Source organism: Schistocerca piceifrons, chromosome 2, assembly GCF_021461385.2.
Source record: "Schistocerca piceifrons isolate TAMUIC-IGC-003096 chromosome 2, iqSchPice1.1, whole genome shotgun sequence".
Taxonomy (NCBI): Eukaryota; Metazoa; Arthropoda; class Insecta; order Orthoptera; family Acrididae; genus Schistocerca; species Schistocerca piceifrons.
Genome location: NC_060139.1, coordinates 257,787,621 through 257,805,951, shown reverse-complemented (window position 1 = coordinate 257,805,951; position 18,331 = coordinate 257,787,621). Strand labels below are relative to the sequence as shown.

Here is an 18,331-nt window from a genome sequence, read left to right as displayed (position 1 = left end):
AACACCCGCAAAGGTCACGGCCGATGTCTGAAAAAAAAGACACCAAGCACTCATATAATTGATTCGCCTGGATGGGTAATGAATCCGCAATCTCCAGAGCGTGTGCACATTACGTTCGGCTTACAGTGGAAATCTAAAATTAGCTAGCATGGAGTAGATGGACAGGGACTGTGGACAGGAGGCGATGGGTGGTTCAAATGGTTCAAATGGCTCTGAGCACTATGGGACTCAACTGCTGAGCTCATTAGTCCCCTAGAACTTAGAACTAGTTAAACCTAACTAACCTAAGGACATCACAAACATCCATGCCCGAGGCAGGATTCGAACCTGCGACCGTAGCGGTCTTGCGGTTCCAGACTGCAGCGCCTTTAACCGCACGGCCACTTCGGCCGGCGATGGGTGGGAATATGAATCAGCCGGGGAGCGTGCGGAGATAGTCTGCGCATTTGCCATTAACACTGTGTCCAGATGGCGCAATGGTTGATGCAACAGCCTTGCAAGCAATTTCATTGACATTGACAAGTGGTTTAAAGCTAATCCACTGTCATTAAAGTTTGGAAAGACCCACTATATGCATTTCAGACACTTTGAGCAATTTCCTTCCAGCATATGAATAACATATGAAGACAAGTAGATTGAAGAGGTTGGCAGTGTTAAATTTCAGGGATTACAACTCAGTTATAAATTCAGTTGGGAAGGGCACACCACAGAATTGCTGAAGCGCCTAAAGAAGTGTTTGAAGTGCGAATGATGTTAGGTGTAGGAGATAAAATATATATAAAAAATTGCATACTTTGCTTACTGTCGTTCTATTATGTCATATGGGATCACAGTCTGGAATAACTCGTCAAACCGAGCAAAACTTTTTAGAGCGCAAAAGCGTGTAATAAGACTTATTTGTGGTATAAATTCAAGAACATCATGGTTTCAGGTAAAACCCAGTTTAAACAGAGTTTGGAAGACTTCTTAACTTGCAACTCCTTCTAATCAATAGATGAATATCCAGGAACTGTTAGATCAACTGAAGTGAAATGTCTGTTACATTTCACTTTTGACACCGCTTGGTCACTACTGTCAAGATTAGATATTTTTTATGTGACAAATTTATTAAAAGTGCACAACTATGTTTTATTCTGACTGTGCATTAATTCTGTTGATATTAATAGCAATGTATTCACCTACTTTGACAATCTCGTGACAAATGATCAGGGAATTGAGTATTATATACAGATGTTTTATTTTTTTATATTATACTTTGACTTGTTCTACACCCATAAGGATCATCTCATGTTTGTGTCTGTGGAACGAAAACTCAATCTAATCCAATCTCTTATCTATCTAATCCCGATTTAGACTCCCAGTCTGGCACACATTTTCACATGTCGTCGCTAATTCTGCATGAAGTGCCGATGCAGCTGATCTCGTCCTCGTCCTTTGCTTTCTCCCCTCTCCACCTTCAGTTTACATAAAATATAAAGAGACTTGCAGATTGATGTACCCCTCGGGCACAGAGGTCACACGCGGTACAGTGGTGTCATTTGGGTTGCCTGCATAGCAGGCGTTTAGTCGCGAGGCGACGGAGTTCCGGTCTGACTTACGGGGGGCGACATTTCTCTGCCCTCCTTTGCATCGCTTGTCACGTGGGCGGAAACAGAGCGTTGTTTGGCTTCAACCCGTCCTCCAGGTGTTTATGTGGGCTGCGCGTCCCGATGAACAGTATCGAGTGAAGAGTCAATGGGGAGGGGGGGGGGGGGGGGCGGTCTTCTACCAGAGCCGACCCACAGCCTTCCAGTTACGACGAGCACCGTCGGATAACAGCCCTGCAACCAGACTTCGACGGCCACCACCCGTCCACCAGTTTCCCACTTCACCATTCTACTCACAAACATTTCTTGGAAGTGTCTACCAACCTGATTACGACAATGAGTAAGACTGATGTTACTGAAATACTGTACCCGACATCTCATACAAAATGCGTATAACTGATTATAAGTTTAAGGAGGCTACATATCTAAGGTAATCAGTCCCCTATTCACTACACACAACAGAATCTGTGTACACCCATGCGTCTTAGTCGAAAGTAGATTGCATAGGAAAGTTTGAGAAATGTTTTATTAACGTTTATCTGATGTGGGACGTGGATACCAGCCAAGTATTCACCTATTGGGGTGTGGTAAACTGCCTGAAAATCTCGTTTAATACGCCGGACGGATTGTAAACGGGGCCAGAGCGCTTTTACAACTCCCGCAAGCGGACGCTTTAACACGTACGGCTATCAGGGCTAGTAAATCCGTAATAAGTAGTGTGAACTTTGACTCACACAGTCCTTCAGTAGTTGTGTTAGCCGCTGCCACCTAGGAAGAACTAATATCACTTTTATGCTTGGTACTCCGTGGCCCAGTACACCGAGCTGTTAAAGTACACTCTACAACAGCGGACAATACGACTTAGATAATGACAGCTGACTCTCAGTACAGATAAATGTAACGGAGTGCAAGAAAAGAGATCGAAACATTCGTACCCTTTAGCTACGCGATGAGATCCTGGGCTCGGTGTGAATCTTGGGGTGCCACGGCGCTTCTGACTGGAGTTGTTCGACCGATGACCACGTAAAGCCATCTGAGACGGAAACAGATGCCAGAGAAATTTGTTACTGGAGTCCCAAGGCAGAGATACTCACCGACGTCGGGCGTTGCTTGCATAAAACTTACTCTACCGATTCTTGAGTATTTCATTTCGTATGAAACACTTAAGAAATAGGATTGAGGGAAAATACGGGAAGAAATATGAAGAAGAGCTGCTCGACCCGTCACAGCTTTGTTTGGTCAGCTCTTTTAAAGCGAACCAAGAGACGCACTGCTCCCCAATATATACCCGCTGTAACGACCGCGAGATTAAAATTAATGAATTTCGGCCTCATACACAATGTCACTGAGAAATATTCTTCCTGTGTGCCACTCGCCATTCAGTTAGCAAGGGAGGTACCTTGCAACAATATCGAAACACAAGTCTCCCTAATATTAGTCCAAGCAGTAATGACTGTGTTCATATATTGCCGGGCTGAGTGCTATCAGAATCAGATGCAATAGTCGGAGAACGTCGAAAACGTTTAAAATAAAGATAGCTGGTTTTGTGTTATGGCAAAATAGGGGATAAGTTATGCGAATTGGGGTGGTGTTTTCCGTTGTGCAAGACCTTCTCATCAAATTTCAATTACCAACTTCCTCCTCTGAGCATAAAAATATTTCGTTGGCGCCTAGATACATAGGGACAAAAGATCATCATAATAAAGGAGAAATGATCATCATAATAAAATAAGAGAAATCAGAGCTCGCACGGAAAGACTTAAGTGTTCATTTTTCCCGTGCTCTGTTTGAGAGAGGAACGGTAGAAAAATAGCTTGAAGGTGGTTCAGTGAACCTTCTGACAGGCATTTAATTGTGAACTGCAGAGTAATTGTGTAAATGTAGATACAAAAGAAATTAATAACAGGAATAACTGATGTTTCAAATTAAAGGAGAATTTGATCCGGATTCAAATAATATTACAATCGCCCACACTGTAACAATTAATCATATTCACACAATAAATAAGCAAGCTCCCACAATGGCTCTGGAATACAATAGTATGACGAATTCTGATATGTTAACAACTGTCGGCCAACACATCTGTCAGGTTCAAATTTTTCACACAGTGTAAATACTTCACCATTGAAAATCCATCTACTCTTTCCTCACTGGTCGTAGCCAATGGGCTTCATGGGGGGGGGGGGGGGGGGCACTATACGACACTCTTATTTTAGTAGTGCACTTCATTGAAAACACATAACTCGGCATGGAACGTGCTTCAACAAGCAATGGAAAGGACTAACATACACAAACTCTGCAAACGGACTTATATATGCGGTAAAAGATGGAGAAAATATAAAATAAAAAAGAATTGTATCGCTGCTCAGGTAAGTGCTACAAGAATGTACGCCACATGAAAAGATAAAACATTAAAAAATATTTTCATATAAAAGAAATTATTTTCAATTTAACCTGTTCAACAACTGAAACTTTAATTTAAACTAACTGGGATTTAAGACAAGTTAAATGGATAACAACAATGAGAAGTAGGAACAGTAACCCGCAGAAAGGTAGTATCTCCGTCTTTAGGACACAAATTTACAAGAAAAGAGCTATCTATGAAGAAGCACTTAGTTATGGGAAATGCCATGTTGTCATCCCACTTTGCCGGTCCATGAACCAAATTTGTGTAAACTCTTGCTAAGAACTGCCGCTGTAATTGTTTTCTTGGGAATGGCCACTTGTACAGGTATACATCCGGAAGAAAGTGTGTTATTTACAATCTCCTCATCGACTGAAGTACCTGCTGTGGGCGATGTAGATCAAACGTGTTTCACTCAGAAAACAGTGTTATTTACCGACATAATTGTGCTTATTAAACGTTTCTCACCACTCTTCGTACGTTATAGTTTTTGTATTACTCTCTCAGATATTATTGTATGCCGACAAGCAATTCAGTACATTTCTATTTCACAGTCTTTGCTACACATTGAGACCAGTTGTGAAGATATAGCCATTAGTGATAGGTAAATTTGTCCTTTTTTCGTTTCTTTCGCTTTCTTAGACTACGTATTCATTCTTTGATGGTGCAGGACACCAGTGTTTGGTAATAATGATAAAAAAGTAACAGCAATTGACACTTTTTCTATAATGGATAAACCGTTTTCCGTATTATTACTTAAATATAGAAAGACTTTAAACTTTTTTTTCTACCTGCATTTGTGATACCAACAGAGATGTGAGGAACTGCTATGCACATCGTAGACATGAAAGCGCAGAGAGCGATATCGAAAGTAACAGTTGAGCAGTGATAAACAGTGAGGGAGTGTCAATTAGTGTGTGTGTGTGTGTGTGTGTGTGTGTGTGTGTGTGCAGCAATATGGAGAGACGCGCGTTGTTGATTTGAGGTGCAAAAACTTGCCAAGACAATGAATCTGGAACTGAATGATTGAGATTAGAATTACCGTCGCAATGCGTAATGAAATATGAAGTGGTCATTTGGAAAAGGAAGATCGTGCGATATGATTATTACTAAATGCACTGTGTCTCAACCGGTGCTGAGAAAGCTTACGCGAGTAGACATTATAGTTATTGCTACAGTGTGGCTGAAACTGCTTTTACATTTAAGTGCATCGCGAGAGCCCAGGCTTAATAAAACTGTATTATATGTTTGCCTTATTAATGAACAGCCAAATGTTTCAAGCCGTAACTAAGGAGATAAACATAATTACAGCTGCGGATCAGGTGCAAGAACGCTTTTACTTACTGACCATGAATTTCCGATTTCGGCAGTCATGTGTAAACGTGATAGGCAGTTATATCGCGGTCTGAGACCATCACAAACGGTGTGCGAAGTACTGAAACGAGAATTTAATGTGTAGAACGTGTAACAAACGTCCACATGCTAAACTTGTGGACTGTCACCAACAATTGCGTGCATTCAACCAGTGGCCTGTTAAACGTCACTGCAGATGACTTCCCAGTATAAGCGAGGAGAGACGTTACCAGCATACTTCGCCGTGGAAATACACTCCTGGAAATTGAAATAAGAACACCGTGAATTCATTGTCCCAGGAAGGGGAAACTTTATTGACACATTCCTGGGGTCAGATACATCACATGATCACACTGACAGAACCACAGGCACATAGACACAGGCAACAGAGCATGCACAATGTCGGCACTAGTACAGTGTATATCCACCTTTCGCAGCAATGCAGGCTGCTATTCTCCCATGGAGACGATCGTAGAGATGCTGGATGTAGTCCTGTGGAACGGCTTGCCATGCCATTTCCACCTGGCGCCTCAGTTGGACCAGCGTTCGTGCTGGACGTGCAGACCGCGTGAGACGACGCTTCATCCAGTCCCAAACATGCTCAATGGGGGACAGATCCGGAGATCTTGCTGGCCAGGGTAGTTGACTTACACCTTCTAGAACACGTTGGGTGGCACGGGATACATGCGGACGTGCATTGTCCTGTTGGAACAGCAAGTTCCCTTGCCGGTCTAGGAATGGTAGAACGATGGGTTCGACGACGGTTTGGATGTACCGTGCACTATTCAGTGTCCCCTCGACGATCACCAGTGGTGTACGGCCAGTGTAGGAGATCGCTCCCCACACCATGATGCCGGGTGTTGGCCCTGTGTGCCTCGGTCGTATGCAGTCCTGATTGTGGCGCTCACCTGCACGGCGCCAAACACGCATCCGACCATCATTGGCACCAAGGCAGAAGCGACTCTCATCGCTGAAGACGACACGTCTCCATTCGTCCCTCCATTCACGCCTGTCGCGACACCACTGGAGGCGGGCTGCACGATGTTGGGGCGTGAGCGGAAGACGGCCTAACGGTGTGCGGGACCGTAGCCCAGCTTCATGGAGACGGTTGCGAATGGTCCTCGCCGATACCCCAGGAGCAACAGTGTCCCTAATTTGCTGGGAAGTGGCGGTGCGGTCCCCTACGGCACTGCGTAGGATCCTACGGTCTTGGCGTGCATCCGTGCGTCGCTGCGGTCCGGTCCCAGGTCGACGGGCACGTGCACCTTCCGCCGACCACTGGCGACAACATCGATGTACTGTGGAGACCTCACGCCCCACGTGTTGAGCAATTCGGCGGTACGTCCACCCGGCCTCCCGCATGCCCACTATACGCCCTCGCTCAAAGTCCGTCAACTGCACATACGGTTCACGTCCACGCTGTCGCGGCATGCTACCAGTGTTAAAGACTGCGATGGAGCTCCGTATGCCACGGCAAACTGGCGGCGGTGCACAAATGCTGCGCAGCTAGCGCCATTCGACGGCCAACACCACGGTTCCTGGTGTGTCCGCTGTGCCGTGCGTGTGATCATTGCTTGTACAGCCCTCTCGCAGTGTCCGGAGCAAGTATGGTGGGTCTGACACACCGGTGTCAATGTGTTCTTTTTTCCATTTCCAGAAGTGTACAACAAACGGAGCTGCTGTAATAATTTTATCTGAAACATCACAAGCCGCCGCCATCATCTCAAAACGCCGACACGACTCTCCAACTATGAACATCAATCTCCATTGTTATGCGCTCTCTCCAGATAAAGACTAAGAGAGTTCAGCAGTTCAGATTGTAAATTGTTCATTTCATTACAAAGGTCTTTTCTTTCTTATCCTTTCCTTAACTTTTGCTACGTGAATAAAATAGCTGGAAGTGAACTATTAACTTTCCGTGCAGTTTTGTTGACCCACCAATGGTTGTAAGTATTTTTCTTTTGCTTGAACTATATCTTTCTTTGAAATTATTGTGTGCCTTCTGAGGGGATGTGTTACAAATGCGTGTGCAGTGTTAGTTTCAAAGTGAGTTTGCATAGGGCATACTTGAATGTGTGATGGGGTCGCACGCGTAAATCGCGACGTCCGCCATTAGTTTCTGAGCTTCGACCAGCAGAATTAAAGCAGCTTGTTCGCTATTGGTCTAAGCTTAGCGGCGAGGGCAAATTGAATGCGATAGCTATCAAAGCTGTCAAATCAGACATGTTATGTTTACACTGTGCTTAGTCATGTTACCATTCTTTCACGAGTAATAACTTGGTTGTTGATATTACAGAGCTAAGTGAACAGATGTATAGTCTAATCCTACAGTATTTACGGAATTAGTAACAGAACTGTGTGTGATTTACATAATTTAGTGACTAGGTGGAACCCCATTATCCATATGCACACAATTCGTAAGTATAACGAGTACTTCGTTATTTCTAACAAATCCTCGAATATATAGTATAAACACACGGTCTGTAATCTCGCGAAGCCCACCCCTGAGAACCGTTTTCTCCACACTGTGCACTTGGTAAACACGTTATTCCAAGAACCGAACGTCGTAGCCATCAGATTCTTATTTTTGTGAAGTATTAGTTCATGACAAGAAGGATATCTGTAACTCCACGGTTTGCACAGAACATTTAAAACGTTGATCTTGGTAAATCTCCTCTTCTCTGTACCGATTTGGTACCCTTGACGTTACTGCTTCCTGTTATAGTAGTTTATTATAATAGTTTACATCGAGAACCTATTGATCTGTACGTACATTAAGTTCACAGTGTCATTACACTTTGAAACTACTCCACTTAGCAAACACTTTACTCCACTGTCCTAATATCGTAATTCTTAACTCTGTTTTGTGCGTGGAAGTCCACGACAGAAAGCTCTTTAACACATTTTACTTCACGGTCCGTGAGGTGCATCAAAAACAGTCCGTGACGTGCACCGCAAACACAGTCTAAAAACTGCCGCACCAACACGCCATACCGTCCATCATGCGCAATAGTAATCAGTCTGGACTCCTCTCCAGACACAATTGTCACCGTTACATCCAGCGACCTCTCGATACGTTTTAAAGCTCGACCCCTCTCGCAGAATAATATGTGGATTACATTGTTTTAAACAATAAAGTGAAATTACAGTTTTACAGTAATATGCAAATTTATGCACGAAAAAGTATTTTGAAGATGTAGGAGCAGAAAATGAAGAACAACAGTCTGTGAGGACTCAACGAATTACATCTCTTCCCGGAGGCCAGAATCATATCGTTGACATCGGCAGCAACGGGTGACGTGAAGTCTTTGGTTTTGGCAGTCACAATTAGCTTGTTTACATGTATGGATGTTCTTTGTAACTGTGCTTAAATGAACAACGAAGTATTTCGTGTACTTAGCACCCACTGTAATTTGTTGTTGTTGTGGTCTTCACTCCAGAGACTGGTTTGATGCAGCTCTCCATGCTACTCTCTCCTGTGCAAGCTTCTTCATCTCCCAGTACCTACTGCAACCTACATCCTTCTGAATCTGTTTAGTGTATTCATCCCTTGGTCTCCCTCTACGATTTTTACCCTCCACGCTGCCCTCCAATACCAAATTGATGATCCTTTGATGCCTCAGAATATGCCCTACCAAACGATCCCTTCTTCTAGTCAAGTTGTGCCACAAATTTCTCTTCTCTCCAGTTCTATTCAATACTTGCTCCCCGTCTAATCTTCAGCATTCTTCTGTAGCACCATATTTCGAAAGCTTCTATTCTCTTCTTGTCCAAGCTATTTATCGCCTACGTTTCATTTTCATACATGGCTACACTCCATACAAATACTTTCAGAATCTATACTCGATGTTAACAAATTTCTCTTATTCAGAAATGCTTTCATTGACATTGTCAATCTACATTTTATATCCTCCCTAGTTCGACCATCATCAGTTACTTTGCTCCCCAAATACCAAAACTCACTTACTACTTTAAGCGTCTCATTTCCTAATCTAATTCCAGCAGCATCACCCGATTTAATTCGACTACATTCCATTATCCTCGTTTTGTTTTTGTTGATGTTCATCTTATATCCTCCTTTTAAGACACTGTCCATTTCATTCAGCTACTCTTCCGGATCCTTTGCTGTCTCTGACAGAATTACAATATCATCGGTGCAGCTCAAAGCTTTTATTTCATCTCCATGGATTTTAATTCCTACTCCAAATTTTTCTTTTGTTTCCTTTAATGCTTACTCAATATACCGATTGAATAACATCGGTGATAGGCTACAAACCTGTCTCACTCCCTTCCCAACCACTGCCTACCTTTCATGCCCCTCGACTCTTATAACTGCCGTCTGGTTTCTTTACAAATTGTAAATAGCCTTTCGCTCCCTGTATTTTACCCCTGCCAGCTTCAGAATTTGAAAGAGAATATTCCAGTCAACATTGTCAAAAGCTTTCTCTAAGTCTACAAATGCTAGAAACGTAGGTTTGCCTTTCCTTAATCTATTTTCTAAGATAAGACATAGGGTCAGTATTGCCTCACGTGTTCCAACATTTCTACGGAATCCAAACTGATATTCCCCGAGGTCGGCTTCTACCAGTTTTCCATTTGTCTGTAAACAATTCGTGTTAGTATTTCGCAGCCGTGGCTTATTAAACTGATAGTTCGGTAATTTTCACATCTGTCAACGCCAGCTTTCTTTGGGATTGGAATAATTATATTCTTCTTGAAGTCTGAGGGTATTTCGCCTGTCTCATACATCTTGCTTTCTAGATGGTAGAGTTTTGTTAGGCCTGGCTCTTCCAAGGCTGTCAGTAGTTCTAATGGAATGTTGTTTACTCCCGGGGCCTTGTTTCGACTTAGGTCTTTCAGCAGTATCATATCTCCCATTTCATCTTAATCTACACTCTCTTCCATTTCTACAATATTGTCCTCAAGAACATCGCCCTTATATAGACCCTATAAAGGTCTCTTTAGTTTTCCTGTAGGCAGTATAAATCTTATCCGTAGTGAGATAAGTCTCTACATCCTTACATTTGTCCTTTAGCCATCCGTGCCTAGCCATTTTGCAGTTCCTGTCGATCTCATTTTTGAGACTTTTGTATTCCTTTTTGCCTGCTTCATTTACTGCATTTTTATATTTTCTCCTTTCATCAGTTAAAGTCAATATGTCTTTTGTTACCCAAGGATTTCTATTAGCCCTTTTCTTTTTACCTACTTGATCCTCTGCTGTCTTCACTATTTCGTCTCTCAAAGCTACCCATTACTCTTCTACTGTATTTCGTTCCCCCATTCTTGTCAATCGTTCCCTAATGATCTCCCTGAAGCTCTCTACAACCTCTGGTTCTTTCAGTTTATCCAGGTCCCATCTCCTCGAATTCCCACCTTTTTACAGTTTCTTCAGTTTTGCAGTGTAATTTATGCTCCGTATTCGTCACACTTACCGTGGAACCATATTTGGTGACCCTCCACTACCGCGTCGCGCCGTATTTTCACGTCCGTAACAGTGCTACGATAGTGCAGCCATTACCGGCACTTCGTCGAAACCGACGACGGCACCACTGCATCATCGTGTTTTGTGCCGCGTTACGATACTGAATATTCGCGTGCTCCGCAAAATGCAGTAATTAAATCTGAAACAACAACACATCAGACCATTGATCTGTCGGGGAACAATGCCGACGTGCACAATGAAAAATAGAGCCCCGCCGTCACTCCGTCTCGTCTTTTTAGTACGCCCATGGTTTATCAACCTTTTTCCCTTCCCTTGCTCCGGTGTCCACGAACAGGCGAACTGTGCAAATGAATGGACTCGTTATCTTACAGAGTGATTCACACACAGTGAACAGTGTCGTTTCTGCCTGCAAACGAAGGCTTCCAACAAAAAATCTTTCCATTGAGCTCGGTTCCGGTTCTGTTCGTACGACTTTACAGGCGTCTACTGAGCAATCAAGCCCACCTTCACGAATAGAGTCGTCACGTGCACGGCACCCACGCCGCACCTGTGATCTTGTCAACACCTTACGTGCAAAACAATGTGCCACATACTGACTGTATTGTTTCGAGTGCTCACCCCGCGTCTTCAGCGTCGCGTGCACCCGCAGTTCTACCGCCTGACACACATCACGACGCGCAGTCTCACGAACTATTTTCCATCGACGTAGCTATCGCGTCGACCGCGCCACATGTGCTCGTGTTCCTTCCATCCGTACCACAGCAGGTCATGTCGTTACACCAACTGTCCGCGGATGACGTCGCTACTGCGCCAAATGGGTCGCGAGTGCCCGCATTTCCGCCAGCCGCACCTCAGCACATCATACAACAGCACGGACGTTCAGCTAACGATGTTGCTGCCAGGTCTACAGCCCGGTGTGGCGATTCGCAGGCCGCGCTCTCACTATACTCTGTTCCACGCCCACACCGATAGAATTACCCGACTATCGTCTAAATTTTAAACCCCCACTGCTCAGTGCTGGTCACCCTGCCGTGTGGTTTTCCCTGTGTGAATGTATCGTGGTGGCCACGGCTTTATCGACGACAATGCTAAGTTCGTCACTCTACTCAGCCACCTCGTTGCGCAAGCCGAACTGATCAGTGATATCTTTCTTTCTACTCCTACCTTCAACAAGTATGAGACAGCTAAATCACTGTTACTTCAACGCCTTCCACGTACTCCGAAGTAGCAATTTCAGCATGTCGTATACGACGAGACGCTGGCGAAAAGACGCCTTCCCAAATTTGGCGCCGCCTTAGAACACAATCGGACGTAAATCTCATGCCCGACCGCACCCTGTGGACCCAACGGCTAGACAAACTGCAACCATTAGTGCAACTCGCCATGATGTCGCATGGACACGACCTCTTGGACTCTACGTTACGGCTCACCGATGGGATCCACACCATCGGGCAGCATTGGTGAAGCATTATTTACGTGGGAAACAGTACCAAAGTTGCCGGTTCACTGCCGCCTTGCCATACACGCAGCCACGACGCAGCTAAAGCTGCCCAACCGCATCCAACCCCACCTGAGTTGCCGACGCCACCTGCTGCGCGGGACAATGACCTCCACCATGTTGACAAACAGGCTCGGCAGACAACTTTTTCACCATTTTCCGTGAGGGGCGATTGGCAGTTCGGGGCGTTGGGGGCGGGCGCGTGACGTCGCCGCCATAACCTCCTCCTGCTGCTGGCAGGGTCAAGGGTTCAGTCGGCGCGAGAAGGTAGCACGGTGGCCGGCTCGATTGCACCACTACTAGGACGTGCCCTAGTGCCGATTGGCCATCTCCTCGCGCCAACTGCTGTTGTGGCCCTGGCAGCAGCAGGTCATTGACGTGGAGCGTGCGGGACGTTCAGATACAACTAAAAAGACAGGTTGGTTTCATTTGAAAAGATAGAATGAATAACTCAGTCAGTATGAAAAACACCACAGCATTGTGTTGACTGTTTTCATTCGCTTGCTCCCACAGATCGATTTCACTCAAAGGAAATGACTATAATAATCCAATTGATACACGAAGCTACCACTGACTGATTCGCTTGTTTCCATTCGGTTGCTCCCATAGAATGAATAATTCAACCAGTAAGTAAAGCTAGAACCGAATCAGTCGATTGTTTTCCAACAACCGACTGAATCTATCGTTTTCATTCTGTTGTTCCCAGCACTACCTAAAGGCGCGCTCGTGTGCCACAATGAAGGGTGGGCTGAGGCCCTCCCGTGGGTGCTACTAGGAGCCCGTGCAGCCTACAAGCAAGGCCTAAATGCCTCCCTCATGGAGCTCTTGTACGGAGAGACCCTCTCCCCACAAGCCAACGTTGTCACTCCAACCACTGCTTTGCAGGACTCTGAACTGCTGGGCCTGGATTCGCCTGTCCATCGGGGCACATCCACCTTCTGCGCATCCCTCCTCCTCCCCCCATCCCTCCCCCCATTCCACATTCCGAGTTTTTGGCACGTCGTCGACAGTTCCTGTCTCTCTATATCTCTCCATGTCCGAACAATATCGCTTTGGTTCACTCCGAGACGCCTGGACACTTCCCTTGTTGAGAGCTCTTCCTGGCACAAAGTAACAATGCGGACGCAATCGAACCGCGGTATTGACCGTCTAGGCATGGTTGAACTACAGAAAATACGAGCCGTGTACCTCGTTCCTGGTGGAATGACTGGAACTGATCGGCTGTCGGACCCCCTCCGTCTAATAGGCGATGCTCATGCATGGATTTTTACATCTCTGGATGGGTTTATTGACATCTCTGAACAGTGAAAGGGACTATGTCTGTGATACAATATCCACAGCGAACGTCCAACTTCGGGAGTTCTGGGAACCAGGGTGATGCAAAACTTTTTTTCATGTGTTTACTTCTCGTATGAAAGCTAGCAATAGCGCTGCCAGGTGTCAGAGATCTTACGCCACCTCGGCTCGCTGTCGACAGCAACCAGTTCTCTGTGTTTAGTTTGCACTTCACTGTTCAGTTTCACCAGTAGGTACTAATCATTTTCTACAAGATCGGCTTCCCAACTGTTCTGCTGCATTTATATGCGCGATTTCCCTCTCGTCACTACACGTCTTCCTGACTCAAATGTCACAAAAATCTTAGTTCTGTCCAAGAGAATATAAGGTTTCACTTTAAGAGATTCTGGTGGTGCCTAAAGTACACCTGTGGCAAAACACAATAAATACCTTCACTGCATGATAACCATAGTGATGTTACTGATGACAGTGTCACTAAAGTAGAGTTAGTAAACATTGAATTCCGAAATTCCTTCACCTAGAACGAAGAAGGAAATATTCCATGATTTGAGTCGAGAACAGCTGCCAACGTGAGAAACTTAAAAGTGGATATCCTCGGTGTAGTCAAGCAGCTTAAATCACTTAATAAAGGCAAGTATTCCAGTCCAAATGGTATACCACTAGGTCCCTTTCAGGGTATGCTGATACTCTAGCTCCATACTTGGCACACACAACCGCTCGTTCGCCGAAAGATCCATACCTAAAGACTGGAAATTACAAAAGTCACACCGATACCCAAGATAGAAAATATGAGTCATCCACTGAGTTACAGACCTATATCACGAACGTCGATTTGCAGTAGGGTTTTGGAACATTCACTGTGCTCGAACTTTAAGACTTATCTCGTAGAAAACGATTTATTGACAAATAGCCAACACTAAGTCAGAAAATATCGTTTTTGTGAAACTCAGCTACCTCTTTATTCTCGCTAAGTAATGAGTGCTATCAACAGGGGATGTGAAGCAGATTTCATATTTTTAGATTTCCATAAGGCTTTTGACAGTTTTAATCAAACTGCAGGACTAACGGAGTATTATCTCAGTTGTGTGATTGGATTCGTGATATCCTGTCAGAAAGGTAAAAGTTCATAGTAACTGACGGAAAGTCCCCAATTGAGAACGTTTCGAGCATTATGGGGAGGGCCTTGCTACCAGCTCGGGATTTTGACGATGTGAAGCGGCAATTGGACAGAATTTGGCACGATATCCCTCAGTAGGACATCCAACAACTCTATCAATCAATGGTAAGCCGTATAGTATAACTGCTTGTATAAGGGCCAGAAGTGGAGCAACGCGTTATTGAGTTGCTCACTTTGTGAATAAATCATCCAATTTTTTCTGAAATTGCAATCATCTTTTTGTCTTTCCATGTGCGTCACAACTACCGATTAACGCCAATTCGGAAAATTCCTTCATGGTGCGTAGTTTTTTTTTTTTTAAGAGTGTACTTTCAAAGTAGTCCAGATGAAACCGGTTCTTGATTCAAATTCTGGGATATTTACTACATCTTCATTGGGTAGGAATTATACAAAACCTTGTTTAGTAACTTTACTTTAGTCGTGCTGTCGTCAGTAATACTGTCGTTTCTTTTACATACTGAAGGTGCTCATTGTGTCTTCACTGCTGTACTTTACGTACGACCAAAACCATTTTGCATTTTCGTATGTGTTTTGACCATAGCCTCTCCTGTAAGAATACGCGACGCTCCTGCTTCAAATTCCTGGATACAGCATGAAACGGAGTGGCAGAATCGCTCTATCTCGAGTTATGCCATACGCAAACTTTGCTGCTGTTTAGCAACGACACTTTTCTGTGTAGTATTCAAACTTAACTACTACGATTGTGTCCAAGAAAGGGTAAAATCCGAATCAAATGATTATTCCTCTAGAGCGCTGTTCCAGCGCTGTGTGTAGAGTGTGAGACAGGTGCGCTGCACTCACCCAGCGCGAGCGGCGGTGTGCGGAAGCTGTCGCAGAGACTGCAGTTGGAGGGCATCAGCGCGGCGCGCTCGCCGCCGTCACAGAGGCTGCAGTTGGGCAGCAGGGAGGGCTCGCCGCCGCCGGCCTGCAGGGCGCGCACGCTGAACCTGACGGCGCCGCCGCCCCCGGACGCCTCCCCCAGAGGCAGCGCCAGCGACGCCTGCGACGCCGGCACCACGCGCGACTCCACCTGCCGGCCGTCCACCAGCGTCACGACGCTGTAGTAGAGGCCCTCCGCGGCCGATGGCAGCGGTGGCGGGGACCAGTGAACGTGCGCCGTGGGCAGCGAAGACACTTCCACGTACGAAAACGGCAGCTGCGGCTCATCTGGGGACCAGTGAATGGCACACAGTATAGAAAGAGGCCGGATGGGAATTCTCTCTGCTACAAAGCCCCGTTATACTGGAGAAAATCGAAACAAACACAAGTGAACGAGCACTTACAGACAGTTCGCTTACTGTCACGTGCCATTCACTGTCACTGGAAGCACCAGAAAACGACAGAAAATGAGTATCTATACGTGCGAGTAGCGCTGGTCACCGTGCAAATTTTCCGGCCTCCAGTTGGAGAGCAAGAATTGGGCGCTCAAATACACAACTGGCCATTAAAATTGCTACACCACGAAGATGACGTCCTACAGACGCGAAATTTAACCGACAGGAAGAAGATGCTGTGACATACAAATGATTAGCTTTTCAGAGCATTCACACAAGGTTGGCGCCGGTGGCGACACTTATAACGCGCTGACATGAGGAAAGTTTCCAACCGATTTCTCATACACAAACAGCAGTTGACCGGCGTTGCCTGGTCAAACGTTGTTGTGATGCCTCGTGTAAGGAAGAGAAATGCGTACCATCACGTTTCCGACTTTGATAAAGGTCGGATTGTAGCATAACGCGATTGCGATTTATCGTATCGCTACATTGCTGCTCTCGTTGGTCGAGATCCAATGACTGTTAGCAGAATATGGAATCGGTGGGTTCAGGACGATAATACGGAACGCCGTGCTGGATCTCAACGGCCTAGTATCACTAGCAGTCGAAATGACAGGCATCTTATCCGCATGGCTGTAACGGATCGTGCAGCCACGTCTCGATCCCTGATTCAACAGATGGGGACGTTTGCAAGACAACAATCATCTGCACGAACAGTTCGACGACGTTTGCAGCAGCATGGACTATCAGCTCGGAGACCGTGGCTGCGGTTACCCTTGACGGTGCATTACAGACAGGAGCGCCTGCAATGGTGTACTCAAAACGAAGCTGGGTGCACGAATGGCAAAACGTCATTTTTTCGGATGAACCCAGGTTCTGTTTACAGCATAATGATTGCCACGTCCGTGTATGGCGACATCGCGGTGAACGCACATTGGAAGCGTGTGTTCGTTATCGCCATACTGGCGTATCACCGGGCATGATGGTATGGGGTGCCATGGGGGTCTCGGTCACCTCTTGTTCGCATTGACGGCACTTTGAACAGTGGACGTTACATTTCAGATGTGTTACGATCCGTGGCTCTTCCATTCATTCGATCCCTGCGAAACCCTACATTTCAGCAGGATAATGCAGGACCGCATGTTGCAGGTCCTGTACGGGCCTTCCTGGATACAGAAAATGTTCGACTGCTGCCCTGGCCAGCACATTCTCCAGATCTCTCATCAATTGAAAACGTCTGGTCAATGGTGGCCGAGCAACTGGCTCGTCACAATACGCCAGTCACTACTCTTGATGAACTGTAGTATCGTGTTGAAGCTGCATGGGCAGCTGTACCTGTACACGCCATCCAAGCTCTGTTTGACTCAATGCCCAGGCGTATCAAGGCCATTATTACGGCCAGAGGTGGTTGTTCTGGGTACTGATTTCTCAGGATCTATGCTCCTAAATTGCATGAAAATGTAATCACATGTCAATTCTAGTATAATATATTTGTCCAATGAATACCCGTTTATCTTCTGCATTTTTTCTTGGTGTAGCAAGTTTAATGGCCAGTAGTGTAGGTGCACCGAGATGACTGCCTCTCGGATTTTTTCACAAGTTTTTGATGTATTTGCATACAGCAATCTTAAGAGATAACGATGTCTGTCCATGCCTCAGAAGAATTAAAAGGCAGAGAAGTGAAGTGTCTAAAATCTAGTACTAACCCTTTGAATACGTGGGAACGAAATATTCAAATTCATAATTGTGAATTACTGATGAACCTAAACATTATGACCACTGCCATGCAAGAGATTGAACGCTGACTGGTAGCACTGCGGGCATGAGACGTGATAGGAACGTACGCAAGCGGAGCAGACAGGAACGGCGAAACATTCTATGGACGATTGTGGGCAAAAATGTGGAAATCAGCTAACTTATGCGACTCTGACACGGGAAAAATTGTTATAGTCTGACGCCTGGGAAAGGTCGTCTTGGAAACGGCTCTGCCGATCGGCTGTTTGTTTGTTCTTTCATGAGCATCTGTGGTAAGTGGTTTGTAGGACAGTAAAACCACAAGCAGCTAACAGGATGGTGGACCACAACCAACGCACACAATAAATTAGTAACACCTTAAAAATATACGATTAATGTATTCTACAAGACAAATAGCACAAAACAAAAGAAATTAATAATTGTGACAGAAGAGAAAGATCAATACAATATGTGCAGTAAACTGTAACTGCTGCAACTTTAAATATATTGGGATAACAGCAGGAAATTTTAAAATCAGATACAAAGAGCATATAAGGACAATGAAC

The 18,331-nt window shown here is 45.2% G+C and overlaps 1 protein-coding gene across 1 annotated transcript in view; it reads right to left on the bottom strand.

The window, feature by feature from the left end:
• The window catches only part of LOC124775307, a 314,651-nt gene that overhangs the window by 78,460 nt on the left and 217,860 nt on the right, over positions 1 to 18,331 (bottom strand). The window contains exon 6 of the mRNA XM_047250143.1: positions 15,559 to 15,924. Within this exon, the coding sequence (XP_047106099.1) occupies positions 15,559 to 15,924 (366 nt within the window). The remainder of the gene's footprint in view (positions 1 to 15,558; positions 15,925 to 18,331) is intronic.